General features: G+C 52.2%; 1 protein-coding gene across 1 annotated transcript; it reads left to right on the forward strand.

The window, feature by feature from the left end:
• The first annotated feature begins 1,787 nt into the window (after window positions 1–1,787).
• XKR7 (XK related 7) lies at window positions 1,788–25,180 on the forward strand. The gene is made up of 3 exons (XM_022592727.3): window positions 1,788–2,536; window positions 22,327–22,529; window positions 23,859–25,180. Exons 1-3 carry the CDS (start codon window positions 1,953–1,955, stop codon window positions 24,812–24,814), a joined length of 1,743 nt encoding a protein of 580 aa, XP_022448435.1. The 5' UTR covers window positions 1,788–1,952; the 3' UTR covers window positions 24,815–25,180.
• Window positions 25,181–26,891: the final 1,711 nt, after the last annotated feature.

Consider the following 26,891-nt stretch of genomic DNA (forward strand, 5'->3'; position numbering starts at 1 on the left):
CCTCCATTGGGTGGGGCCCGGGAGGTGAGAACTTAACTCTGTCAGGCCCTATCCATACACATGCAGAACTGGCCCAGGGCCATAAGGGGATCTGAGGTCAGATCTTCCCTCTGCTCAGGGCTCCATGCACTACATGAGTCTCCCTGCCTAGGGTTGTAGAGGAGAAAGAAAGGAAGAGACACTTCTCCTGCTTAATCACATTGGGATTCGGACTCCCCTCCTGCCCAACCCACAAAAACTCCCACCAGTCTACACATGCCTGCGGATAAAGACTGTCAGCTTTGTATCCAGCTTGGAAAACTCCCTTAATCCCTAACTCTTCGTCCTCCATTTTCAGCCTTGGACAACAGCTGGCACTCCAACTCCTGAGCGTTGCTGGGACCAAAACAGTCCCTGGACATGAAAGGGATGTTGGGCTGAAGGACTGCAAATGGCTGCTCCTTCCTGATCCAGGGCAGCTGTCTCCCTTCATCTTCCCTTCCTTGCCACTCTGAAGCAGGGTGGTCCTCAAACCTCCCTTCCTCCCCTCTTCTCTCCTCCCTTTCTCACCTAATTCCCATCCTCCCTTTGGAAGGTAGAAAAGCTTACTCTGGAACCAGATGATGGGTTTGAATTTGACTCTAGCACTGACTGTGTGATTCCAAACACATAAATAAACTTCTCTGTGACTCAGTTTCTTCATCTGTAAAATGGGAGGGAAACATAAACTACCTCACAAATTGTAAGGATAAAGAGTTAGTAAATGTACAGTGCTTAGAATGATTCTGAGCAAAGAGAAAGTGCTACATGAGTGCTTGTATCATAAATGCCCTGGTACATCCAATCTGAGCAAAGCAGGGTGAAGTGGGGTGGTGAACTAGGGATATCCAGGACATATGAGGGACCCTACCACTCTCATGGATTACTGTTATCACTCTCTCTCTCTCTGGTCTCTCCATCTCCACACTGCTTCCCTGTAAGCACTTCTCTCCTCTGGCTGCAGGGTCTTTTTTCCAAATCCTGATTTGATCACATTACTTCCCTGATCAAATTCTGAGAGTTTCCCCATTGCTTCGGGCTCTTTAGGATCGCATCCCTTGGAACTCTCCAGCCCCAACTTTCCTAGCTTTCCACCTCCTTGGATCTGTGATCCAGACTTCCTTGAAAACATGCCCTCCAGTCTCAGGCCTCCAGGCCTTTGCACTTGCTCTTTCCTCCACTTGGCGTTTCCTCTCATCCCTTTCCCTCTGATGTTGCCCCCTTCCCAGCCTCTGTTCGACTAGGGCTGTGGCCTGATGAAGCCCCCTCCCTGAGGGAGGGGAAGGGGAGAGTGGGAAGAGACAGCAACTCTCAGAGCTGCAGTTTACTCAGCCTAAATAAGAAAAACACAATAAGAAAAGAGACCTCTCAAGATCAAAGAAAGGGATGGAACAATATGTGAACACTTTGGAAACTAGGAAGTGGGGTGTTAGCATGGAGTGATGGTCTACTGGGGTGCCTGCCTAAGAAGCCCCTTACTTTCAAGTCCCTGGTCCCCTACTCTCCTCAGACCCAGACCACTGAAGGTAAACAGAGGAGATAAATGGAAGAGGAGAGGATGGAGAGAGGGATGGTGAAGAAAAGAGGAAAGAAGGAAGTGGAGTGAGGTGGGGGGCTTGGAGGCAGAAAGCATGTGGCTGGAGCCCCACGCCTCTGAGGAAGGAAGAGGAGGGTGACCTGGGATGCTCTCCCCTCCCCTCCCCCTCTCTATTCCCTGGAGGGCTGCCCGCATCCGGTCACAGCCCAGGAGGGGTGGGGGAAGGGCGGGGGCGGGGGCGGCGCCGAGGGGAATGAATAATTGAAGTGTAGGGGAGGAGAAAGAAGAAGAGGAGGAAGAGGAGGAGGCGGGAGCCGCCCGCACAGGGTCCTTCCCACTCCGCACCCCACCCCCCTCCGCCGCCCGGAAGTCGCTCCCCGCCTCCTGCTCCGCCAACATGGCCGCGAAGTCGGATGGAGCGGTGGCCGCGGCCGGCCCGGGGCCGGAGGGGGCGGCCGGAGGAGCTCGGGGCGGTGCGGGTGGGCGCGGGGAGGCGGCGGCGGCAGCCGGGGACCCCGGGGTAACCGGGGCGGGAGGCCCGGGGCCGCGCTACGAGCTGCGGGACTGCTGCTGGGTGCTGTGCGCGCTGCTCGTGTTCTTCTCCGACGGCGCCACGGACCTGTGGCTGGCGGCCTCCTACTACCTGCAGGGTCACCGCACCTACTTCGGCCTCACGTTGCTGTTTGTGATCCTGCCCTCGCTTGTCGTACAACTGCTCAGCTTCCGCTGGTTCGTCTACGACTACACGGAGACCGCTGGGGCCCCGGGACCCGCAATCAGCACCAAGGACAGCGGCACCGGCGGACCGGTCATCAGCACCAAGGACAGCGCCGCCACCTTCCGTACCAAAGAAGGCAGCCCCGATCTGGGCCCCCGACCTGAGCCCTCCTCGGCCAGCGCCTACCGCCGCCGCTGCCGCCGCCTCTGCGTCTGGCTACTGCAGACCCTCGTCCACCTCCTGCAGCTCGGCCAGGTCTGGAGGTAGGAGAAGCTCAGGTGGAGAGAACTGAGTTGGAGGAGTGGGAGGTGGTAAGGGGCTGCCTGCCGCCCCAGCCTTTCTCTGACCCTCCACGCCCGCTCCTGTCCTGACCTCCGCCCCGCCCCACCCTATTGCAGCTCTGATTCCTCCTCTGCCAGCTCCTCCCTGACCTCTGCCCTCTAACTCTGATCAACCTCTCTACCATCCCCTATGATCTGGCTATTGAGGGAAGAGGGAATGGGGCAAGAAGAAAGAGAAAGAGATCCTCAGGGGTGTGTGAATGAGGAGGGCCCAGGGCCGATGGAGATGAATGTGAAGGTTGGAACAGGGCCCCAGGGCTCCATCCAGCCCTGTCCCACTCCTCTCTGCCTGAGTGCTGAGCCTGAGCCTGGGCTTAGGAAAGATCTCAGAAGTCCCTCTCTGCTCTCAAAGATTCTCAGTTCGGAATTGCAGTCCATTCCCAACCTCCCAGGAGAAACAGAATTCGAGGCAGCTAAATGAATATCTCGCCAAACTTTTTGGACTTTTAGGAAAGGTTGTGGTGGACCTAGCTGAGAAGGTGTCTAGCTCCTCTGCCTCCTAGGACTTCCCCAGTGTCTCTGCAGCGCCCCCCCCCCGCCCCCGAAACAGAGCCATGGGGATATGGGATCTTGAATCTGAGATTAGATAGCCACTATCTGTCCTTTCATCTCAGGACAGTAAGACAAAACTGAAGCTTTGTACAAGCCGCCCAATTCTAGGCTTCTTCCTCTGCCAGGACTGAGGGTGGCTGCTGAGCTGAGTTAACTGGAGACGAGGAATTCTGAACCTAGGGTTCCCCTTGAGTCTGTATTGCTCTAGTAGCTTAGGCTCTACTGTGCACTGACAGAATGAACTTGTCTGCTATTTGATCTTACACAAACCCCTCCTCCCTCCAAGCCTCAGTTTCCTCACCTGTGAAGAGAGGGCTATTCCCTACTCTTCTCATCTCATTGATTTACATTACATTTTCTTACCTCTTGGGATGGTCAGGTGAGAAAAGGTCTTTGTAAAGGCCCTGCAGACTGTAACATATTTTAGGAATGCAATAGATTATCATGATTATCACACCTGTGGGGAAAACATGGAAAAAGTCAAAGTCACTGTGGAGTAAAGGGTGATTATTGCTGTTGTTATATTTATTCTGCTACTTGTTAACACATTCTGCTTAACTCAGAAGATGCAGTTCTGAGCTGAGGGTTGGAAAGAGGACTCCCAGGGTTTATCCCAGCTGCTCACTTGCTGTGTCACCCTTGTTGTGTTGCCAAATCTCTCTCTGACTTGCTTTCCCCATATGTGCCTTGCCTAGATGATGTATATATTCCATTTAGCTTACCCTGGGGGAAAAGGTGGGAGGAGCTCTATCCACACAAGGTGGTGTTATTATTATTAGCTTGACACAAAAAATATTCATGTCTACATCCAGGAACTAATCTGCATTTATCATTCTGTGCCCGAGTGGACAGATGGTGAAAGATATTTTTAGATTCTGAAATGGTAACTTCCTATTCTTGGTAACCAAACCTTCATCCCCCTTTCCCTTCAGCCTAAAATGGGCCAGCTGCCCCTTGACTCACTGGCTACCTCAAAACCCCCTTCTCCCATTTTCAGAATCTACTTACAAGAAATGCATACTCCTTTCTTGAACATAAACTGCATTTCCCTCAAACAGAGCAAAAAATGACCATGGGGTGGAGGTGGGGGTCTCAGGGGAGTGGCTGCAGATGGCTGAGGGTCCACTGAACTCCATGGTTTCTTAGGTAAAAGGGCTAGCGATTTCTACTCTACCCTATTCGTAAAATGAGGGGCTTGGGATGAGATGATTTTGCAGGGATGACAAATTAATGGCTCTTAGGTTGAACTTGGCCTACAGAAGTGTTTTGTCTGGCTTGCATAGTATTTCAAAAATCCAAAATCCTAGCTCCTCTTGAAAAAAAAATGCATCTAGCAATATCAGGCCTGGAACAATTTAGACAGGGTATATGTGCTTCAGTTTGTCGGGTTCCATTCTCTTTGATCACATCTGGACTCTTTCACTTAGGCCTTAGGGGCATGAGAGCCCTAATTTACAGTTCTGTAACAATTGTTTCATTAAGCATTCACCTTGTGCCAGACTACTGATTGCCTTTTTACCTGCTTCATCTCCTGTATCCCTCCTAATAATCCGGCAATGTGGTTGTATTATCATTCCTGCTTAACAGATGAGGGAATGGAGGCTCAGAAAAGGGACATCCTTGCCCAAGGTCACATGGCTAGGGAGTAAAAGCACGGGGACTCAAGACTCTCTGCCTTCAAAGCCCAAGTTCAATTTATCTCCCCTGCAATTCTGCCACTAAAGTGTCCTCCAAGCTCAAAGAATTATGAGTCTGAGATACCAAGATTCCAGGATGATAGAAAGTCAGGGCTTCTGCTGGACTGAGATAAGAATGGGAAAGGAGGGGGAGGGAGTTGAACTATGTGGATAAGGATGGGGAGACTGTGTATATTGTCAGGAAAGTGCTGGATTGGGGGTAGGGCGGGATCAGGAGACTTCATCCAGGTTTGTAACTAGCTGGCTAGGTGACTTTGGGCAAGGCTCTTCCCACCTCTGGGCCTCAGTTTCCCTGTATGTAAAATGAGAATAATAGATTTGATGACCTTAAGAGCCTTCCCTTTTCTGGAAGTCTGACTCTGGGTCTATATCAGAGCTAAACCCCTGGGCCCCTGTCCCAAAAGCTTTGGATTCAAAAATGGCTGAGAGTCTGGCTAAATGGAGAGAGATCCAGACAAGAAGCCACCAGAGTTGGTATTCCTAGAAACTAAGCAATGTGGTAAGCAAACATGAGGTTCCCACAAAGAACAGGTTCACTGTCCAGCGGGACTTGCTGCAGATGTTCTGAGGGCTGGACCCCAGGGTAATGAGGAAGGAGATGTGTGTGTGAGACCTGCATGATCAAAGCTGAGGGACTGGCCATTCACTCACCTGCTGATCCCACGCCCCCAAATCTGAATAAATTAATTTGAATCATAAAGATATCTTTCAACTCCTTATGCTTGCACAATGTTGAATCAAAACCTTGAATACTTTGAGGAGCTAGTAACACAGACTGTGTCAGTACATGGGTGTCAGACAAGGGGACAGTATGGGACAAGCAGTGTCCTAGAGAAGCTGAAGCTTCCACCTAGCTCCAGCTGATGGTGCCATAAGAAATCATGGACCAGGTGTTGTCAAGTCTTGATTTCTCAAGAGAAATGGGAAATTGGGATTTTTTTTTTTTTTGGTGAATTCTGCCAGTATTCAACTACTAATTAAGGTTTTTAAAAATAGTGTCAACCACAGGAAACATATGGGGGCCCATCCTCTTTGTAACCTCTGGCCAGCTCCTTACAATTGATTCAGGTCCTTTCTTCTTCTGTTCCCAAACAGGCCTGCAAGATGCATGTTATTATTTTAATCACAAAATGGGGCTCTGAGGAGGGAGAGCAAGGGAAGGAATTCACAGACACTATGTACCCTCCATGTCCCAGCAGGCCCCATGTGAGGTGCTCTAGGCATGTGATCTTGTTTTGCCCCAAAACCTTCCCTCTGGTGACAGTTGATATACCCATTTATCAGACAAGAAAGTGAGGCTTGGAAAAGTCACGTAACTTGCCGAAGGTCACCCACTGAGCAAGTGGGGGAGAGGAGAGGTGTCAACCCACCTTTGCCTAATTCCCAAGCCCAGGCTCTATCCCTGATACCACCACACTGGCTGCATTAGAGGATCCCAGAGCAATGGCCCGGTACAGAGACAGATTGATCCCTGAGAGAACACACAGATCCTCTGGTCAGACATGAAGCTGGCTGGGGGCTGGACACCAACCTGTGTTTTTATGCCTTCTGCCCAGCTCCCACCCCCATCCCTCTGAGCTGTTAAGCCACTCAGCGCTGTTAAGCCAATTAAAGTCCTAACCCTGTCCACTCTGACCCTGTGGGCAGGAGAGCAGTAAGCCATGAATCCTGCTTTCCCTAATCTTAAACTCACTGGGCCCCAGCTTTGCCCCGATAAGCGTGGTTTGTTAAGCCAATTAGTGGAATTAATCTGCCATGGGATTCCTCCCAGGCTGTCAGGATCTGGGGACCCCAAAATGGGAGGGAGGGGAAGGAAAGAGGCAAACTGGACTTTGAAGGCCCTCCCTCTACCACGCTGTCTATGTCTAGGCCCCAGCACTGCTCCCTCTGCCTCCTCACAAGCCCTGCACACCAGAGAAGTTCAGAAATGAATTAGTGACCTACCTGGTATGAAAGTCAGTCTCTGGGGCTCCTCTCTGGGAAGCTCTGTTCTTTGCGTGATGGTTAAGAACATGAACTCTGGATTCAAATGTCCTCAGTTCAAATCCTGACCATACCACTTTATATGTGTGATCCTGACAGGTCACATAATCTCTCTGTGCCTGAGTCTCATCCTTTATAAACTAGAGACCATACGGTATCACCTCTTGGTTTGTTTCAAGGTTTCAGGAGATAATATACCAAGGTTTTAGCAAAGGGCTGGCCATCGTTAAGTACTCAGAACCCCTGGCAATGGTTAGGACCATCAGCCTGGGCTTTGTTCCCTGTAGAAAGAGGTTTGTTCACTGAGCGGGTGGCCTGTGAGTGGGCAGGAGGGCAAGAGGGCCTTGAAGGACCCTGAAGCCATAGGGACACGGCAGCTGTGCATTTAATCTGTAGTCATTCATTCCACAAATATATGGAGCACCTGCGGTCTACCAGGCACTGCGCTAAGTGCTGGAAATACAGTGGTGAACAAGACAAAGTCCCGGCCCTCTTGGAGCTCAAGAGTCTAGTGGGGGGCTTCCCTGATGGCGCAGTGGTTGAGAGTCCGCCTGCCGATGCAGGGGACACAGGTTCATGCCCCGGTCCGGGAAGATCCCACATGCTGCGGAGCGGCTGGGCCCGTGAGCCATGGCTGCTGAGCCTGTGCGTCCGGAGCCTGTGCTCTGCCACGGGAGAGGCCACAACAGTGAGAGGCCCGCGTACCGCAAAAAAAAAAAAAAAAAAGAGTCTAGTGGGGGAAACCAATAAACAAACAAAATTAAATATATATTACCTAATATAAAATATAAATATAATACATAATATAAAATATAATGGGTTAGATAGTGGTAAGAACTATGGAAAAAGTGAAAAGGAGGAGGGTGTGGCCCTTCAAGATAAGGTGGTCAGGGTAGCCTCTGTGAGGGGTGGGCATGTGGGCAGAGGGCTGAACAGGGTGCGGGCAAGCTGTGTGGATGTCTTGGGAAGGGCGTTCCACGCACAGGGAAGGAGCAGAGCAGGGAGAAGGCCCTGTGTCAAAGCAGAGAGCTGGGGGGAGATTGTAGGAGACGATGGTGGACAGGGTGGCTGGGGGTGGATGACGCAGGGCCCCAAAGGCCGGGGGGGAGGATCGGGGCTTTCACTCTGCATGAAGTGGGGAGCCCAAGAGGATTTGAGCAGAATAGGAACAGGGTCTAGACTTATGCTTTACAATGCGCACCCTGGCTGCTGGATGAAAAATGGACTGGAGGGAAGCCAGGGTAAGCCTGGAGACCCCCGAAGAGATCCACCCTCGATGATCCAGGTGAGAGAAGATGAGGGCTGGACCAGGGCAGTAGCAGAGGGGGCGGGGGTCTGTCTTAGGCATGGCAGGCAGGATAGCTTTCCTTCTTTGCTCAATTTCCCCATTGGGGCCCGACAGTTAATGGTTAAGAACTCATACTCTGGAATCAGCCTTATCCTGTGTCTGCCACTTTCTGTGATTTGGGGCAAATGGCATAACTTGTCTGTGCCTTAATTTTCTCATCTGCAAACTGGACATTCTTACTGATAGTATGTATCACATGGGGCTCGGAGGAGAGTAAATTAAAGAATGTATGCGTAATGTTTAGCACAGTGCCTGGAACACAGGAAGTGCTCAGTAACCATTACTAGTTGTACAGTAATAATACAAGTATATAAGTAATACATAAAACAGGTCAGGAGTTGGATTCCATAGTGGTTTTCAAACTGTGTTTCACCTCTTACCATCATTTCAACCTTAGTATCTGAAAGTTTCTCTTTCTTGATATGATGGTCACGTGCCTAAGATTTTGTTTTGACAGTCCTACAGCTGAAACAGGTTTATAACCCCCTGAACTCGGTGACTATCCACAAGGTCCCTCCCTGCTCTGACCTTGCAGGCTTGTTCCAGTCTAGCCTCACCACCCACCTCCTGGGAGACCCCTCTCTAGGACGCTCTCCACCCGGCCGCCCTCCTCTCCCTGCCCAGCTGGCAGCAACAGGCCATTAGAGCAGCTCCTAACAGACACAGCGGCGGCAGTTGGGCCCAGCGTCCCCTGTTTGATCTATAAAGACCACACAGGAGAAACCCTGGGGGAGGAGGGAGGGCTGCCAGGAAATGGCTTTGAACCCCTGGCAGCTGGGGCGAAGGTCCCCGGGGAGAAGAAGGAAGATGGGTTGGGATCTTCTCTGGCCTCTCCATGCACCACTCTGCCTTTGTTAGGGCCTCGGAATTCCTCCTCTGGGAAATCCTATCAGCCTCCCGTCTCCCCCCAGCCCACCCCTCCCCATATCCTGTCTCCACCTGCGGCCAGAACGGTAGTTCTAAAGCTCAGAGCTGACCCTGCCACTCTGTAGCCAGAGGGCCAGCCCTGGCTCCCCTCTGCCCCTTGAGCGAGTCTTAATGCTATCGCCTGGTGTCAAGCCCCAACCTCCCACCCTTTCATCTCCTCACTGCTCTACGCTCCCTCCCCAAATAAGTCACATGCTCCTTTTCTTAATGCCTCCTAGCAGCTGCCTGCAGTCCTTCCTTCAGCAACACCCCGCCCCACCCTCCCCCCCGTGAAACTCTGTACATCCCTCAAGGCCAAGCTCAAATGCCACCCCTTCTGAGACGCTTGCCCTGAACAAACTCTGCCCCTCAGACCCCGCCTCCCATTTCCTCAGTCAGCCTAGTTGTTGTCATTTTCGTCTAAAATGTAAACTGCTGGGTTGTTTTGTCTGTTTAAAAAGGAGCTGTATGCTCTTGTTGAAACCTCAGGCAGCGCAGGAAAGGTGCAAAGAAGACTCCCCTCCACTTATTATCTCTGGGGGTGCAGAGGTGGGGTTAGGGGAGATTTTCCTTTACTAATTAGGTATTTCTTGTATAACTTGATGATTTTACTCTGATTTTTAATTAACCAAGAAATACATTTTACCTGCATACATTTTCAAAACATGTATACCTGCTTTCAAAGAGTCAGATACTACTAAAAATTATAGTCACCATTTATAGAGACATAGATTAGGTCATTCCTCTTCAATCCTGTCAGGTAGGGAGTGTAATAATGAATAATAATAAGGACTGTGGAGCCCAAACTCTGACTCTGCCACTTAGGAGCTATGTGACTTTGGGCAAGTCACTTAACCTCTCTGGGCCTCAGTTTCCTCATCTGTGAAATGGGATAACACCCCTATACAAATGGCCATTATGAAGGCTTATTGAATTAATATATGGAACATGATTTGCACAGTATTCAACACACCATAAGTCCTCAAGTAGTGTTAGCTAGCATTATTGGCCCATGTTTCAGATGTGGAAATTGACACACAGAGAGGTAACAGCCTCCTAATACATAAGTAGCAAAGCCAGTGTTTGAAGCCATGCAGTCAGGCTCCCAAGTCCACATGTGTAACTACCAAGAGATACTACCTTTTGCTAGTTAAGTGTATTCTTACAAAACAAACAATCATGTATTGCTTTGGGAAGAGGGAAAAAGTCAGAAAAGTATTTTTTTAATTTTATTTTAATATAAAGTACCCACTGTTGACATACTGGGTTCTTCCTCTCCGACTTTCCCCCCATGCACAATTACTCATTCCTCCTCAGCCCCACAGTCCTGATCAGATTCTGTTGTGATCCTTGCCCACCTGGCTGGTTTTCCTACCAGATTAAAAGCACCTGGGGAGTTGAGGCCTTGTTCGTCTTTCTTTCTGTCCCCCACCATGACTGGCTCCGAGCTGACACTCTGTTGCTATTGGTGGCCTTGTACCCAGCGAGCTTTGGTGAGGTCCATAGTAGGGTCTTAGAACACAAATTCTGTTGAAGCAGGGTTTGCATCGGTGGTTGATGTGGGGGGCGCTAAGGCAGTGTGGGAGCCCCTTGCTGTGTGGACACAGCGCTGAGGTCTGCTTAGGCCTTCATCCGCAACCTTCCAAACTGTCAATGAACAAATGCAGGTTAAGGGCAATACATATGTATTTGTACAAGAGGTAGTAGAAGCAACCCTGGGGCTGAGTTCCCAGGAGGATGCACATGTGTCTGGCAGGAGATGAAGTTCCTCGTATGCAGTAAGTGCTCAATAAACGTTCACGTGAACTGAATAGAATCTTTAAAATCAGAACCTTTTTCCCCCCACTGTTAGTAACGTAACTTTATTTAAATTTTTTATTTTATATTGGAGTATAGTTGATTAACAATGTTGTGTTAGTTTCAGGTGTACAGCAAAGTGCTTCAGTTATACATATACATGTATCTATTCTTTTTCAAATTCTTTTCCCATTTAGGTTATTACAGAATACTCAGCAGAGTTCCCGGTGCTATACAGTAGGTCCTTGTTGGTTATCTATTTTAAATATAGCAGTGTGTACCTGTCAAACCCAAACTCCCAATCTATCCCTGCTCCCACCCTTGCCCCCTTGCCCCCTGGTAACCGTAAGTCTGTTTCTAAGTCTGTGAGTCTGTTTCTGAAATCAGAATATTGAGCAAGACATTTCTCTGCCTGGGATTCGGTTATCCCATCTGTAAAGTCCAGTTGGGGGCTTAGGAATCCTGAATGAGTTTTCCCAGGACTTGGACAAGATAGCAGAGTAGCTGAGAGCTTGGGGCACTGGTACAGCCCATGGCGCCATGGCTTCCTCACTGTGTGACCTTGGGCAAGTTGCTCCACCAGCTGGAGCTCTAGTTGCATTGTGAAATGGGGTGATAGTATTCACCCCTTAAGGTTCTTGTAAAGATGTCTTGAGATAATGTAAATGAATAGGGTCTTCACATATTATATGCTCAGAAAATATTTACTACCAATTATTATTGGCCCACGTAGTAGCCCATCCTACTTGCTTGATAACAAGATAGGGGGTGGGAGAAGGACATCAAGGGTCCTAACGCTCACTACCCCTCACCCACAGATCCCCCCTTCGAGGAAGGAGACTTATTCTGTGACTCCAGAGACAGTGTGAGGATAGGTGACAACCCAAAGTTAAAGGGAGGCAGAAGCTGTGTGATAAGAAGAAAGATCTCCCTGGGTTGCCCCGAGGGTGTGAACTCCACATCACCAGACATGCATGCAGACAAAAGTGACTGACTTTGGCAGGGAAGCGGTAGCAGAGCCTCCTGCCTTTGGTTTGGAGGATAAACCAGTCATTTCTAAAGCCCCTCACAGTTTTAAGAGTCTGTGGATCTAACTTGGGTGCTTTGTGATGCTTATCTGCTGGACCACAGGTTGCACATCAGTGGTCCAAGGGCAAATCCAGCCTGAGGATGCGTTCGTTTGTCCCACACAGTATTTTTTTCCCCTACTATTTAATGAAACTTTTTATTATGGAAAAAATTTAAATATATAAAAGCAGAGGGAACAGGATAATGATTGCTCCGTGTACCACCATCCTGCTCCAAGAATGATCATCTCCTGGCCAGCCTTGTTTTATTTAGGCCAGCACCATCCGAAAGAACTTTCTGCAGTGATGGAAATATATATGTATATAGGAAACGCACTGTCCAATACAGTAGCTACTAGCCACACATGACTATTGAGCGTTGGAAATGTATAACTGAGCAACTGAATTTTAAATTTTATTTAATTTTAACTAATTTAAATTTAAAGAACCATATGTGGCTAGTGTAGGACACGTAGGTGTTGGAGAGTATAGGTCTGGACCCCACCCCATTTCTTGCCCTTCCATGTTATTTTGAAGCAAGTCTCAGATGTCACATCAATGCACCCATAAATATTTCAGTACATCTCTAAAAAGACAGACTTTTAAAAAATATAACTGAAGTATGTAATACTGTTATCAAACCTAAAAAAAGAATAATAATTTCTTTTAAATTCATATGGTATTTTTAAAATTAGTTGCCAACATTTCCAAATTGACGTTTTTGGGTTTTGTTTTGTTTTGTTTTTTGCATAAATATCCTAATTTCCAGCTCTTCTTCCTTTTTTTTTTTTTTTTTTGCGGTACGCGGGCCTCTCACTGTTGTGGCCTCTCCCATTGCGGAGCACAGGCTCCGGACCCGCAGGCTCAGCAGCCACGGCTCACGGGCCCAGCCGCTCCGCGGCATGTGAGATCTTCCCGGACCGGGGCACGAGCCATGTCCCCTGCATCGGCAGGCAGACTCTCAACCACTGCGCCACCAGGGAAGCCCTCCAGCTCTTCTTGAAAAATTGAAATTCCAGCCATACTGGGCTCACATTCTCCCATGGCAGCAATCAGCTGGAGCTGAGGGACAGCTACCTTTCTAGACACCCCTCTTTCATTCCCCCGAGTCCCTCATAATATCAGCTCAGCTCCTCTACCATCTAGGATCTCATAGATCAGAGACAAAGAGAAGTGGTGCTTTCTCCCTGCCTCGATCTTCAAGTACCTTCAGATGCCACCAGGAGACCAGGATCTAACTCCTTCTCCCTCAAAGGCTCATGCCACCCCAATGTCGCACAGGGATATCAGGAAAAGGGGAAAGGGGGGATCAAAGAGCCTTGGGCTAGAGTATGGAGTCCTGGCTTTGAGTCTCTTCTCTGCACCCATTTCACAGATGCGGCAAGTGAAGCCCAGAGAGGGAAGGAGATCTGGCTGCACTCATACAGTGAAGAACATAAGAGGCAGGAACATGGTCCCAAACGCTTTGCTGGAGAGGAGCTGCCTGCTTCCCTGTTGGGCAAAGAGAGGCGCACTGTCTGGGAGCTGACTGCAGTGGGCGGGTTGGGAGAGGGTCTCAGCTTTACAGCCAGAGCCTAAAATTAGTGGCAGGGAGATGTTTGGCCTTAGCCCAGCAAAAAAAAGTGCTATGACTCTGGAGGGGGCTGCTGAGGAGGAAGGAGACAGCCCAGCTCCCAGCACCATATGAAATGGGAGCCAAACGTGTAAAATCGCATCCTTTACTGACATTTATGACTCATTAGGCTGCCAATTCCAGGAAGGTCCCATTTTGCATCCTTGCAGGAGTGCTCAGCATTGAGGAGTGGACAGATGGGGAGGGGGCCTCGAGGCCGTTCCCCCCAGGAGCTTCCTTGGCCACATTTCAGGTGAGGAATCTGTATAATTGGAGGCCCAATGTTTTGCAGGGAACTCACATACTGCATCTAGGTCCTCAGCTTGATCCATGCCTGTGGTGAAATGAAGGAGTCCACCATTCCTAAGCTGAGATGAAATTCCAATGCTTCTGGCTACTGACCTTGGGCAAGTCACTTCTCCAAATGCCTGCTAAATGTCTCTGGGGTCCATCCCTTCTGTCTGGGCCCTCCTCACCTCTCACCTGGTAACTGGTCTCCCAACCTCCACCCTTGCCTCCGTCCAATCTGTTCCTTACAGCCAGGGTACTCCCTCTAAAATGCAGAAGTGCTATCGAACACAATCTTCACTCTTCAGATAAAGACCAAATGCTTCACCATGGTCCCCCTCATCCCTTGCTTTCTCATCTCCTTTTCTGGAGCTATAGCCATTCTGACCACTTACTGTTCCCGCCTAACTCAGGACCTGTGCCCATGTTGTTCCTCTGCCAGAAACTCCCTTCCCTCCCTTCACCTGGTTAACTCCTGTGCCTGCTTCAGATCATGCCTCAGTAGCCACCTCCTTCAGAAAGCCTTCCCTGACTGCCACGCCCTTCCTAAGCTGGGCGCTTCTCCCATAGAATTGCCTTCCTAAGCACTGGAGCACAGAAGCCTGTTGGAACATGTCTGCAGCCCACAGAATGGCTGTCGTTTCAAGTCTACAGGACTATTTCACTAATGTCCAGGTTCCCCGCTAGACAGTGCCAGATGGACTGGGCCTGTCTTGCTCACCATCGTGTCCACCAGCATTTTAGCACAGCTCCTGGCACACAGTAGGTACTCAAAAATGCTGGGTGGGGCTTCCCTGGTGGCGCAGTGGTTGAGAGTCTTCCTGCCGATGTGGGGGACACGGGTTCGTGCCCCGGTCCAGGAGGATCCCGCATGCCGCGGAGTGGCTGGGCCCGTGAGCCATGGCCGCTGAGCCTGCGCGTCCAGAGCTTGTGCTCCGCGACAGGAGGGGCCGCAACAGTGAGAGGCCCACGTACCGCGAAAAAAAAAAAAAAAAACTGCTGGGTGAATAAACGTCAAGTGAACCTCCTCTTTTCTGAGACTCAGTTTCCTCATCTGGAAACTGGGGGTCATGCCCACGAAACCTCACAGGGCTGCAGTGAGGATTTTAGCAAAGTACCCACAGAAGGTCTTTGATGAGTGGCAGTTATTTTCTGGAGGAGGGCGAAGACCCCAAATAAGGCCCTGCCCTGTGAACTTGTCCTGAAGGGACTTCTCTGACCCTCTGTCTCCTGAGGATGGATTTGGGAAAGCCAGGCGAGGAGTAGGTCTCAGCCCCGCTAGAAACTAAACTGGAAACTACAAGACCTCCTCTCCCTGCTGGAGCCTCTGAGTCTGTCAGCTTCTTAAAACCTTGTATTGGTTGAATACCCTGCACTGGGCTGGGCATTTTATACAAATCACCACTTTCTGATTTTATAGCTATCCCATAAGGTGGGCATTGAGCTGAAGGGTTCAGAGAGGGAAGCAACTTGCCTAAAACTATACAGACGGTAAATGATGGCGTCAGGATCTGAACCTGGGTCTCACTGACTCTCAAGGCTGATTCTTTCCCTCTGTACTTGACAGCCTTCTGTACTTCTGTACTTGACAACTACTATTGTCACCCCTTCCCCAGTTTTCTCTAAACCCACGTAATTCCAAGCAAAGCTTTTAGGTCCAGCCCTGTCCGACATGGGTACTCCCGGGCAGCCCTCTGAATACCGTCCAGGCAACTGAAGCACCTTCTCTGATGCAGGGGCCCGTGGAGAGCCAAGTCTGAGTCCTAGGTCTGGCAGTAACTTGCTGTGTGACTTTATACAAGTGCCAGTCCCCTTCTGGGTCTCAGTTTCTTCATCTGTAAAATAAGGATAATAATAGTACCCACCTCAAAGATTTGCTGTGACGAATGCACAGCATGTATGGAAAGGCTTAGCACGGCCTATCATACAGTTGGTGCTCAGTAAGCGTGAGCTATTCTCATTATTTTTGCCTGCACACTATCCCCCTACAGACTTACGGAGCAGTTGTGGGCCCAGTTGGTACAGTGTTCCTGCTGCTTTCCATCAGCCCAGGCTGGTCACCCTCCAGAGCCTGCAAGCCTGGCCCACAATGGAGACAAGAGAGCTGGCCATGGTGCCGTTTCTGGATGGGGTGGGAGCGGGGGAGCCGCTGGAAGCTGCTGTGTTTTTGGCCCAGAGCTGTGAGGGGGAGTGGAGAGGGACGAGAACACACACTCGGAAACGCTGAGATCGACAGATGGAAGAGCCGAGGATGTGAGAGACGCAGACAGACAGAGAGAGCCCCAGAGTCGGGAGACGGGGAGCAGGCAGGGGAGGGCGGCCGGAAAACTGGCAGAGTCACGCGAGCCACGGGCTGAGCAACAGACCAGCAGATGGACCAAGCCGCCAAGAGACTGAAAGACGGACAGACCAACAGGCAGTATCCAGGAGACAGCCAGAAAGACAGCCAGAAAAGCAGACCTGGTATCCGAGGGGACAGACAGGCTATCCTGACGTCCAAGGGACAGACAGACTGACGTTCCTGGCCTCTAAGAGCAGACAGACAGGCTGACTTGGGACTCCAGGGTCAAGCTAACAGATGGACATAGTATCTGAGAGACGATGTGACCTATAGTCCAAGGACAGACAGGAGGACTGACCCAGGGTCCCAGGGTGACCCTGACTGACAAATAGATTGACTGACTGACAGTAACGGAGGAACAGATAAATAAATAGGCTGACCCTGCATTCAAGGGACAGACACAACAACAAGCTGATCTGAGCCAGAGGCAGAGACAGACAATGACCGAGGATCTGAGGACACACAAAAGACGGGTCCAGGATGACCTTCTGCACGGAGACTGAGGCCAAGGCCAGCAATCCTGACTGGTACCAGAGACTGAGGGCAACCCAGAAACACAGGACAGGAGAGAGACAGGGTGACCCAGAAACTTTCTGGCTTCTTAGGGATGTGGGATCCCCTCATCCTTCTCTCTTCTGCCTGTTAGAAAGGAGCCCTCAACGCTGGGAAGTCCCTGGGCCTGGGGAGAAGGGAATGAGCTCTGTTCATCTCCTGCCCAGCTGCCTGCTCGCAGGGCTGGGGGATCCAGAGGAGACAGCCTTTCGGATCCTTGAGTGGAGGGATTTCACACGCTCACTGCTGGATTCTCTCTTCTCTAGGCTTCGTCATTTTGCTCCCCACCCCATCCTCAACGATACACGCTTACCACTTCAATTTCCAATTTCCTCCCAGACAGGCTTCTTCTCCGAGCCAAAGATTGGGAGTCAGCAAGTTAGATCCAAAACAGACTTCTGAGCACCTCTGTTTCCTCACCGGTAAAATGGGGGCGGTAGAGCTGTCTGTTAGGTTCTGGCTCACACTGGCCTCAGGCAATTTAAGGCTGGGGGGTGTCAGAGGTAGGGAGGCCCAACCAGGCTGTGGAGCATCAGGGGAAGCTTCCTGGAGGAGGAAGGACAGATGTTCTGGCTCTATGCAAACTCAGGCAGAGAAGCCCCAGGGCCTCCGAGGTCAGGAGGGAGACACGTGCAAACACTCATGCACAAATATTCAACAAATATTTATCGAGTGCCTACTACACGTACTGATGCTGGGGACACAGTGGTGACCAAGATAGATGAGGTCCCGACCCTCAGCAAACCGCAGTGGTAAAACAGAAAATAGATGTGTAAATTAATAAGTAAGACTGTTTCATAGTGTATGTTAAGAAGAAAATAAGACAGGGCGAGATGAGAGATGAGAGTGATTTAGCGAGAGTGGGGGGGGCTGACATAGGATGAGTGGCCTGGGGGGCCTCTCTGAGAAGGTGACGTGGGAGCTGAGGAATCAGCCACAGGAGGATCTGGGGAAGGGGGTGTTTCAGGAAGAGCAAGTAGCAAGTGCAAAGGTCCAGAGTCAGGAACAAGTTTGGCTGGCTTCCAGGAACCTCCAGGGCGCGAATGAAGCAGTGGTTTGAGCCGAGTTGAGAGAATCAGAAAGGGCCAGATGGTTTAGGGCCTGCAAGCCAAGGGGAGATGCTTAGATTTTAATCCAAGTGGGATGGGAGGCCCTTGGAAGACTTTGAGACAGGGAATAACGTGATCTGACACGATTAGTTTTTAAATATCCCACTGGCTGCCACCTGGAGAATGGCCTGTGGGGGGGGCGGGGCGCAGGAGTGGGGGCGGGGCGCAGGAGTGGGGGCGGGGCTGAGAAAGTGGCTGATGATGGCCCGGACCAGGCTGGTGTCAGTGATGGACAGACCGGGGATGTGCTTCGCAGGAGAGTAGAGGCACTGCCCCTGAAGTTGGATTCCTCTCCCTGAGATGAGGTGTTCTCTGTAGGTGGCATCGGTCCCATTTGTGGTGAAAATCAACTTCTTCCAACTTCCTTTCAAGTAGAGTGGAATCAGGTGGGCTTCCTGGAGGAGGTGTCAAGGGCACCTGCTAGTACGTCAACTTTCCATTAAAAGAGAGAGGCTGCTTGATGATCAGAAGGAGCCAGAGGCCTCCACCTAGCTTATGCTCACCCTCACTATGTGCACATCCCTCTACAGTTTACAAATGCCCACAACAAGGGGGAAAATGAGGCTCAGAGAGGCAGAGAGATTACCCAAGGCCACACAGCATCCAGGGCACTGGCAAACCCACAAGCCCAGCATATTGCCATCTTGTCTCCTGATCCTCACCCCAGTGGCTGTGATGTAGGCAGGAGGGCAAGTGCTGTGCTCCTTTCTAGAGAAGGTAAAACTGAGGCCCAGGGAAATTAGGTTGTATGTCCTGGGCAGAGCTGTTTTAAGACTTTTGTGGGCCCTACATCTGTCAAGTATATTAAAATGCAGCCATATCAAACATCGAATGTAAATTATATATACCCAGATACAAGCCAAATTGCAGTCGACTGGCTGATATCATGCCCTGTTTTGCAGACATTTAATTAAACATTTATTAATTTTGATTCTGCAGTTTTTCCCTGTGTTTTAGAGCCAATTTTTTTTCCAGGCTTCAAACGTGTTGCTAGGCCCATGAAAACCTCACAGGCCCTTGGCAACGAGCATCTACCACCGGCTGGAAAGGACAGCCACGATTTTTGGACCTGTTGCCAAAATGGGCAAGGGGCAAAATGAGGCTGAACCAAGGCCCTTTCACCCTCAGACTGCAGCATGGTCTCTCCACCCTCCCTGCTGACCCCATGTTCTTGGGTCTCAGAAGCCTTCTTTCTTCCCCTTCCCCTTCCTTGCTCTGGCCCAACAGCGCCCTCGGCTGGGTAAGCCCTTTGTCTGCTGTTAGCTGGGGTGTGGGGTGTGGGGTGTTGGGAGCTGGCACAGGAGGGGACAGGAGTGGGTGGGTAGTTGGGCAAGCAGCCTGTCAGGTGGTGATGGATGCTGGCCGGGCTGGGGCCTTTCTCATGCTGACCCAGGCCGGGAAACAGATGGTCTTCCAGCCTGAGGGAAACTTCCAGGGTGTTGCCCTCCCCCAGCTCCCCAGGCCCCTTCACACTGGACCAGCTGGTCTCTCCTTCCTGTTCAAAGCCGGAGCCACAGGACTGGGAAAGGGAATGGGAAGGGGGAGATGGAGGCTGGGACAGGTGGTCTGCGTTTTGGGCCCTGAGAAGCTCTGGGGGTCAGCCTGGTCTCTCCCCAAGTCGCCCCCACTTCTGGCATCTCCAGCTCTGCGCTCGACTCCTCCTCTGTGCCCTGCCTTAACTCAGCCCTGTCATTTCAGGCCTGAACCAAACTGGGGACTCACCTGGCCTTCCTCCAAGGCAGCCAGCAGAGTGAGCTTTCTAAGCCACCGAGCTGATCACATCACCCCTGATTCTGGGATAGAATTCAGATTTAGAATAAAATATGAACTGTTCAGTCCAAAATTTGATGCCCTTCACAATTCTAGTCTTCTAATGCTCCTCCCTAGGACAACCCTCCCCACCAGGCCTGGCAAAACACTGGCCGTTCCCCTGAAAAGCCATATTCTCTCACGCCTCTACACCTTTGCCTTAGTTGGGCTTCCACCTAAAATGCCTTTCTGCTTCCCGTGTGCCTTCAAATGCCTACCCATGCTTTAAAACGGAGATCAAATGTTTCTTCCTCCAGGAAGTCTTCCCCAGCTAAAGTTACTGATCCTTCTCTGGGTTCCACAGCATCTTAGAGCATCTATTTCAGCTCTTAGCTTGTCTGTTCTCCCATGGGACTGTGAGGTACTTAAGGTCACAGGGCCTGGAACATAGCAAGTGGTCAAGATATGCTTGCTATGTGAATGAATGATTCTAGCTGCAGACATCCTTATTTGGGGGGTAGGCAGGGGCCTAGAGAATAGAAGTCACAGGGAGACAAATTTCTGCTCATCAGGAGAAACACAGTTCGGCCCTGGAGCTGCTCGGAAGCCAAAGGCTCTGCCTCAGGAGGTAGCGTCTCCCTGTTCTGAGAAGTGTGTGAGCAGAGGGGTAAATGCACGGGGCTGGGAACTGCTGAAGGGATTCCAGCACTGGACAGGAGAGTTAGACTGAAGGGCCTTTGCATCTTGAGTCAGCTTCTGAGGGAATAGCCCTCCTCCCCATCCTGGGTGCCAATCCCGCACCGTTTCACACTGAGGGTGTGTCTACACCACCGATTGGTCCTCAGAAGACCCAGAGATGGGAAGGAGAGGCCTAAATGGGATGTTTCTGGCCATGTTTTGGGGGGAAAGTTTGGGTCCCAGAACATTAGCTCTGAAAGGATCTCCAAGCCCATCCCTCTTGTTGGCAGATAGACAAGCTGAGGCCCAGAGAGGGCCACACCATTGCTAAGACCAGGATACTCATTTGGGAAAACTCTGGGAATTAGCTGAGCACAAATTCCAGGAAGCACTGTGGTTCCTCCCTTGGGCTGGTCACACACAGCTGAATACGGAACATCCTGGAAATGCCAGCACTTCACATCAGGGAATAGACCCCCAGATCCCTGGTTCCCTGATTGTGGATTCAGGCAATAGGGTCATTGAATCTAGTGGGATTTTCTCCCCCAGTTTTGGGGGATATGACTCCTAGAGGAGCCCTCTCTGGTTTTATGAAAAGGGCTTGCCTGTCCTGTGTATCAGAGAATTTGGGGGTTGGGGCTGTTGTACCTGCAACAGCCAGGAGTGGAGCTGCTGGGCAAGGAACCAGGGCAGAGACCTGTGTGGACAGGTCCTTTGTCACCCTAATGGGCACTGCACTTTATAGCTGCAAAGTACCTCATCCATTTAATCCTCACAACCACTTTAGATGGGATCAACTAGGGCTCAGAGAGGGTCTTGTTCAAAATCACACACAAATTAGAAGCAAAGTCAGGAATTGAACTCAGGACTTCCAGATCCCTTCCATACCTCCTATGGGGCTACCAGAGTTCCATTCAGTTAAACAAACTTGGAATCATGCACCCAGTCATGCAGCCAATAGGATTGGCACCTACCGTGTGCTAAGAACTGAGGGTATAGCAGTCAGTTATGACCCAGTCATACTCATGGAGTTCACAGCCTGGGGGAGATGGATGCATAACCAGACAGTTACAACCCACTGTGACGAGTGCTGGGTTAGAGGGAAGCCGGGGAGAGGCCCCTACCTCAGGTGGAGGGTGATCAGTAGAGGCTACCCGGAAGAAGTCATATCTAAAAGCTGAGCCTTGGATGAAAAGCAAGAGTTATCCAGGTTTGGGGCTGGGGTGGGGTTGGCGGACAGGGCAAGGTGTTCCAGGCAGAGGGAACAGAAAGTGCAAAAGCTTAGCAGTGAGGGCGAGCAAATCTGTGACGTGTACAAAGCAGCTGGAGCTGTGAAGTTTGTTGGGAGAAGTGGCACCAGAGGAAGCAGCTAAGTTGCAAATGCCAGGGGATCTCTGAGCAGCTTCCCTAAGGGGAGAACTGGGCACTCAGACGTGGGGTTGGGAAAAAGGCCAGGAAGCTGGCAACAGAACTGGGGGCTGGCACCAGGATTGTCCCTGAAGGAACCTGTGTATGGGCAAGTCTTTATGGCTTACAGTGAGAGGCAGTGTCGCCTATTGGTTAGAGTGTGGGTCTGAGACCAGCCCATCTGGGTTTGAATCCTGGTTCCACTGCTTCCTAGCTGTGTGACCTTGGACAAATGACATACCTCTCTGAGCTTCAGTTTTCTCATCTATAAAATGGGGATAATAATAGGGTTATTGCAAGCTCCAGGTAAGGTGTCCAGAATCCTGCAAAGAAAGCAGGCCCTAACTTGCCGTAGCAATAATGATCCTTATAACGCTGTATTAAAGGCTTGATTTGTGCCAGTGCTTTAAGCTAGTGAGCCCAGTGGGAGCAGCCCAACAACCGCCCCGTGAGGTGATCCTTTCAATGAGGCCGTTTCACAGCTGAGGAAACAAGCGCAGTAAGTGACTTGCCCAGGGCAACACCGCGCCCTGGCCCTCTGCACTTGCTGGGTGGCGAGGGTCTTGTTGGGAGGGGGCGAGGGGGATGAGCGCGCGCAACTGCCTGAGCACCACGTCCTCCCGCAGGTACCTGCGCGCCATGTACCTTGGGCTGCAGAGCCGCTGGCGCGGGGAGCGGCTGCGGCGCCACTTCTACTGGAGGATGCTGTTCGAGAGCGCCGACGTGAGCATGCTGCGCCTGCTGGAGACCTTCCTGCGCAGCGCGCCGCAGCTCGTGCTGCAGCTCAGCCTCCTGGTGCACCGCGGCGGCGCGCCCGACCTGCTGCCCGGTGAGCCCCGCCCCTCCGCCTGCCCGCCCCGGGCGCCCCCGCCCCCAGGGCTCACTCGCCTGCAGTATTCTGACGGCCCCACCTGTCCCCCACCCCACCCCCACCAGCCCCATGCTTAACGCCCCCTGGGGAGGCCCTGTCCACTCCCCCCACCTTGACGCACTCACTGTCGCGGTTTGGGAGGCCCCGCCCCTTCTACTCTCTGCACTCTCCAGGCCTCTGGAGACCCCCAGGTTCCCTCCAATGGCCCCCTTACCCTCAGTGTTAGGAGACACCCCACCCCCTTGCTCTTCTCAGGCTCCCTGCGCACTACCCCCTCCCGCCCTCCTCCCTTCCCCATTGCCAGGGCAGACCAGACCTCACTTCTGCCAAGTCCAAAGAGGCCCTTGACCCCATCACCACACCTCAGACCCTCAGGGAAGTCCCCTGCCCCTGCTTTCCCCAGACTGTCCCAATCCCAGCCTGCATCTCCTGGGGACCCCTCTGCCTCACAGACTCTCTGAATCACCACCAGTTTCCAGAGAGCCCTTCCATCCACCCCTCACTGCTCTTCAGCCCCTTGTGGACTCCTCCCAGGCTTTGTCCTGGTCCCCATGAGCTCACCCCGCCCACCCACCTTGCCGCTTCTCGAACCCTAACAGACCAGGCCAACCCCTTCAGTGTCAGAGAAAAGCCACATTCCCAGTCTCCCTGGGGCTCCCGGTGCCCCTCCCCGCCCGACACTGCCCGACACACCCTCAGTGTTTCAGAAGACTCTATCACCATCTCTCAGGTTCCCTGCGCATCCCTCGCCCAGGGTCCTGGGCCCCAGTAGAAACTTCCCACCGGGATTTTCCTCCCATGCCCTCAGCTGTGCTCAGCTTGGATATTCCTTTCCATGCCCCAGCCTCATCCTGGTGGCCTGTAGCTTCTAACAGTCCCTTCTGGCTCCTCCATTCCCTAATCATGACCCCCCCCTCTTCACCTCCTTTTTCACTCCCAGAGTCCTGGACCCTATTTTCCCAGCCTCCCACCAAGACCCCTGAACCCTAACAGCCCCATACTAGAGACCCCAACCTGACCCTTATGGAGACCAAAATCACCCACTTCCCCTCTCCCTTTATGCTCCCACCACTATAGAAGTACCCAACCCTGTCCACTCTCACCCCTGCCTCAGTGTTCTTGAAGACCACCCACCCAGACCCTCTCCACACCCCTCTTGATTTGTAGACCCTTCCCTCACACCTCCTCAGAACCCAGCTCCTGACCCAGACCCCTCCCCCTTTCCTCAGACCGCAACCCAGACCCATCCCTAACCCAGCCCACCCTGCCCCCACCCTGTCTCCGCAGCCCTCTCCACCTCCGCCTCACTCGTGTCCCTGGCCTGGACCCTGGCCTCCTACCAGAAGGTGCTGCGGGACTCACGGGACGACAAGCGGCCGCTGTCCTACAAGGGCGCCGTGGCCCAGGTGCTGTGGCACCTGTTTGCCATCGCGGCCCGCAGTCTGGCCTTCGCGCTCTTCGCCAGCGTTTACAAGCTCTACTTTGGCATTTTCATTGTGGCCCACTGGTGCGTCATGACCTTCTGGGTCATCCAGGGCGAGACGGACTTCTGCATGTCCAAGTGGGAAGAGATCATCTACAACATGGTGGTGGGCATCATCTACATCTTCTGCTGGTTCAACGTCAAGGGGGGCCGCAGCCGCCGCCGCATGACCCTCTACTACTGCATCGTCCTGCTAGAGAACGCCGTGCTCACCGGCTTCTGGTACTCCAGCCGCAACTTCTCCACTGACTTCCACTCACTCATTCTGGTCTGCGTCGTGGCCTCCAGCTTCGCACTGGGCATATTCTTCATGTGTGTCTACTACTGCCTCCTGCACCCTAACGGGCCCCTGCTGGGTCCCCAGATGCCTGGCTGCATCTGCCCTGAGGCCCCGGGGCCCTGTGGCCCACCAGCTGATGCTGTCACAAGTCCCCCGAGGTCCCTGCCCAGGACTACAGGCGCTGAGCGGGATGGGGCCTCCGTGGGAGGTGAGCGTGCGGGGACCCCCACACCACCTGTCTTCCAGGTGCGACCTGGCTTGCCTCCCACGCCTGTGCCCCGCACCTTGCGGACAGAGGGGCCTGTCATTCGGATTGACCTGCCTCGTAAGAAGTACCCTGCCTGGGACGCTCATTTTATCGACCGCCGGCTCCGGAAGACCATTCTGGCGCTGGAATACTCCTCGCCTACGACACCCCGCTTGCAGTACCGGAGCATCGGGATCCCCCAGGAGCTGCTGGAGTATGAGACCTCGGTGTAGGTCACAGTCTCCCTGCAAAAAGGGATGAACTTTGGCCGATCCCACATCGAGCACAGTGTTGAGCCCAAAATTTTAGGGCCACCAGGCTGAGGGGGAGTGGATCTGTTGGTCCAAGGGTAGAGTGGTGCCCACCATTGGGTTATTTCATGGGAGGGGACAGCCTTGTGGAGGCCCCAGGCCTTGGCCCTGTTTTCAGCCCTGTGGCCCACTTCCTAAACTCCCCTGAACCGGGGCCCAGGGAACCAACTGGTGCTACGCTCCTCGTGAGCTGCCCCACTTTCATGGAGGCCTCCATATCACGGCTGGTGCTGAGGACCCCACACCCTCTCCCCTGCCTGGAGTTGCCCACCTGTCAACTCTGGTGGGCCCGCCAGAGAAGGGGGTCCATGACCTAGGCCCTGTGCTCCTCAGGGGGCGTGGGGGTGGGCTGCCTCTGGGAAGGATGGAGGAGGCCACGGAAGATGTGGGGTGAGGCGGGAGCATCTGGTGAACGAGGTTGGTACAGCTCCTGTGGGTTGAGGTCTGGAGCCTGGGCAAGAGGGGAGTTAAAGGAGGGAGTTGGGGTGGGGTGGGAAGTTGGGGTGGGGGGCTGACAGTGCTGGAGGTGGACAGGAGGGAGGACCCTGAGACATTGGAGAGGTACAGGCTGGCAGAAGCATGAAGGGGTGGCAGATTTGGGGGAGGGCAACCTCGATCCGGAGCATAGAGAATGTTCCTCAGGAGACAACCTTTGTTGTGGGCTCTTTTATGGATGAGGCTCCAGACACCTCAGGTGAAATGTTTCAAGGAGCCATTCTTTGTTCTAGGTGAGCATCTAGAACATTTCTTCTAGATGAAGGTCTTGACCGCAATAGATGAACTGCCTAGGAAGATACTCTGTCTGGGTTTGACTGTGGATGAGGTTCTGGCACGTTTAGCAGGGAGACGGTTCTAGAGAGACATTCTTTGTTCTGGATTGAGTTCCAGGACACACGGCTGATAAAACATTCTTGGGAGTCACTCTGACCTGGATTCTGTTATAACGAGGTGCAGACGCTGGCACCCTGCTGCTCTGCTGCGGGGGATTCTAGCCCCTGCCGTGGTGGTGGGGAAGAAGGCATCAGAACCCTGTGTGAGTGGAATATTCTAGGAAAGGGTACTCCACTTCTAGACTTCTAGGGTTTATAAGAGTTCTGTGCCCCTGTCCACTTCAGTCCACAGCCACCTTCCCGAGGAGAAACTGTCCTCAGAACTCCTGAGACATTTCAACTGCCAACTGGTTTCCAGCTGGAGAAAATTAGCTCTGGGGACATGACATGAATCTTGGCTCTTAGCCACCTTGCAGATGCAGCTCCCTGGGGCTGCAGCTGTAAAACTGACTTGTTTGGCCTCAGATCTGACAACCCTCCAGGACCCATGGTTCATTCTCATGGTCCAAACATCCCAGGGCATCCTTGGGACCACTCACCCAGTGCCCTTTCTCTCCACCTGGGACAACAAGTCCTGGATAGCATGAGGGGTATGGGAGCTGAGAAGTAGGCAGTTCTGTGGGGTGAGGGGACAGAGCGCAGCTTGGAACCCCTCCCCACAAATTCCTCCCTCCCGCATGCCTACTAAGGTTCGTTCACTGCAAGAGCTCAGCAGGCGATATTAAGGACAGATGCAGACCTGGGCTGGGGTGAAGTGGACATGAGAATTAGAGGGGCAAACTATGCAAATTAGAGGGGAACTTAGCCCTTTCTGGTTCAGCCTCCCTTGGGTTACAGATAGGAACTGAGGCCCAGAGTGGCAACGAGTCTCACAAGGTCCTAGATTCCTGGCTTTTCCATCAGAATGTGAAAGGTGATAGTGGCTTTGCTAAGGATGCTGGGAGAGGGCCACACTCAGGGTGCAGGGTGTCTCCAAAGGCAGAGAAGGCAGGACTGCACATACACACACACAAAAGCACACATCACCCCCGTGACACAAGTCACCTCCCCCCACCCAGCACCACAGGTGACTGCACAGACACCCACCCAGGCCGAAATGGTGTGTGCATCCCTCCCGTCAACTCACAGAGAGTGTTTTTCCTTCTTTCTTTCTTCTACTTCCCTGATCC

The sequence above is a fragment of the Delphinapterus leucas genome, chromosome 15 (genome assembly GCF_059928025.1).
Source record: "Delphinapterus leucas isolate spDelLeu-1000000601 "Yukka" chromosome 15, BTC_Dleu_Yukka2, whole genome shotgun sequence".
Classification (NCBI taxonomy): domain Eukaryota; kingdom Metazoa; phylum Chordata; class Mammalia; order Artiodactyla; family Monodontidae; genus Delphinapterus; species Delphinapterus leucas.

Excerpts from the sequence above, each read along its gene's own strand:
- XKR7 (XM_022592727.3), top strand. The coding sequence starts at position 1,953 with ATGGCCGCGAAGTCGGATGGAGCGGTGGCCGCGGCCGGCCCGGGGCCG. Across the intron at positions 2,537-22,326 it reads CAGCTCGGCCAGGTCTGGAG|GTACCTGCGCGCCATGTACC; the intron begins GTAGGAGAAGCT and ends GTCCTCCCGCAG. Across the intron at positions 22,530-23,858 it reads CGCGCCCGACCTGCTGCCCG|CCCTCTCCACCTCCGCCTCA; the intron begins GTGAGCCCCGCC and ends CTGTCTCCGCAG.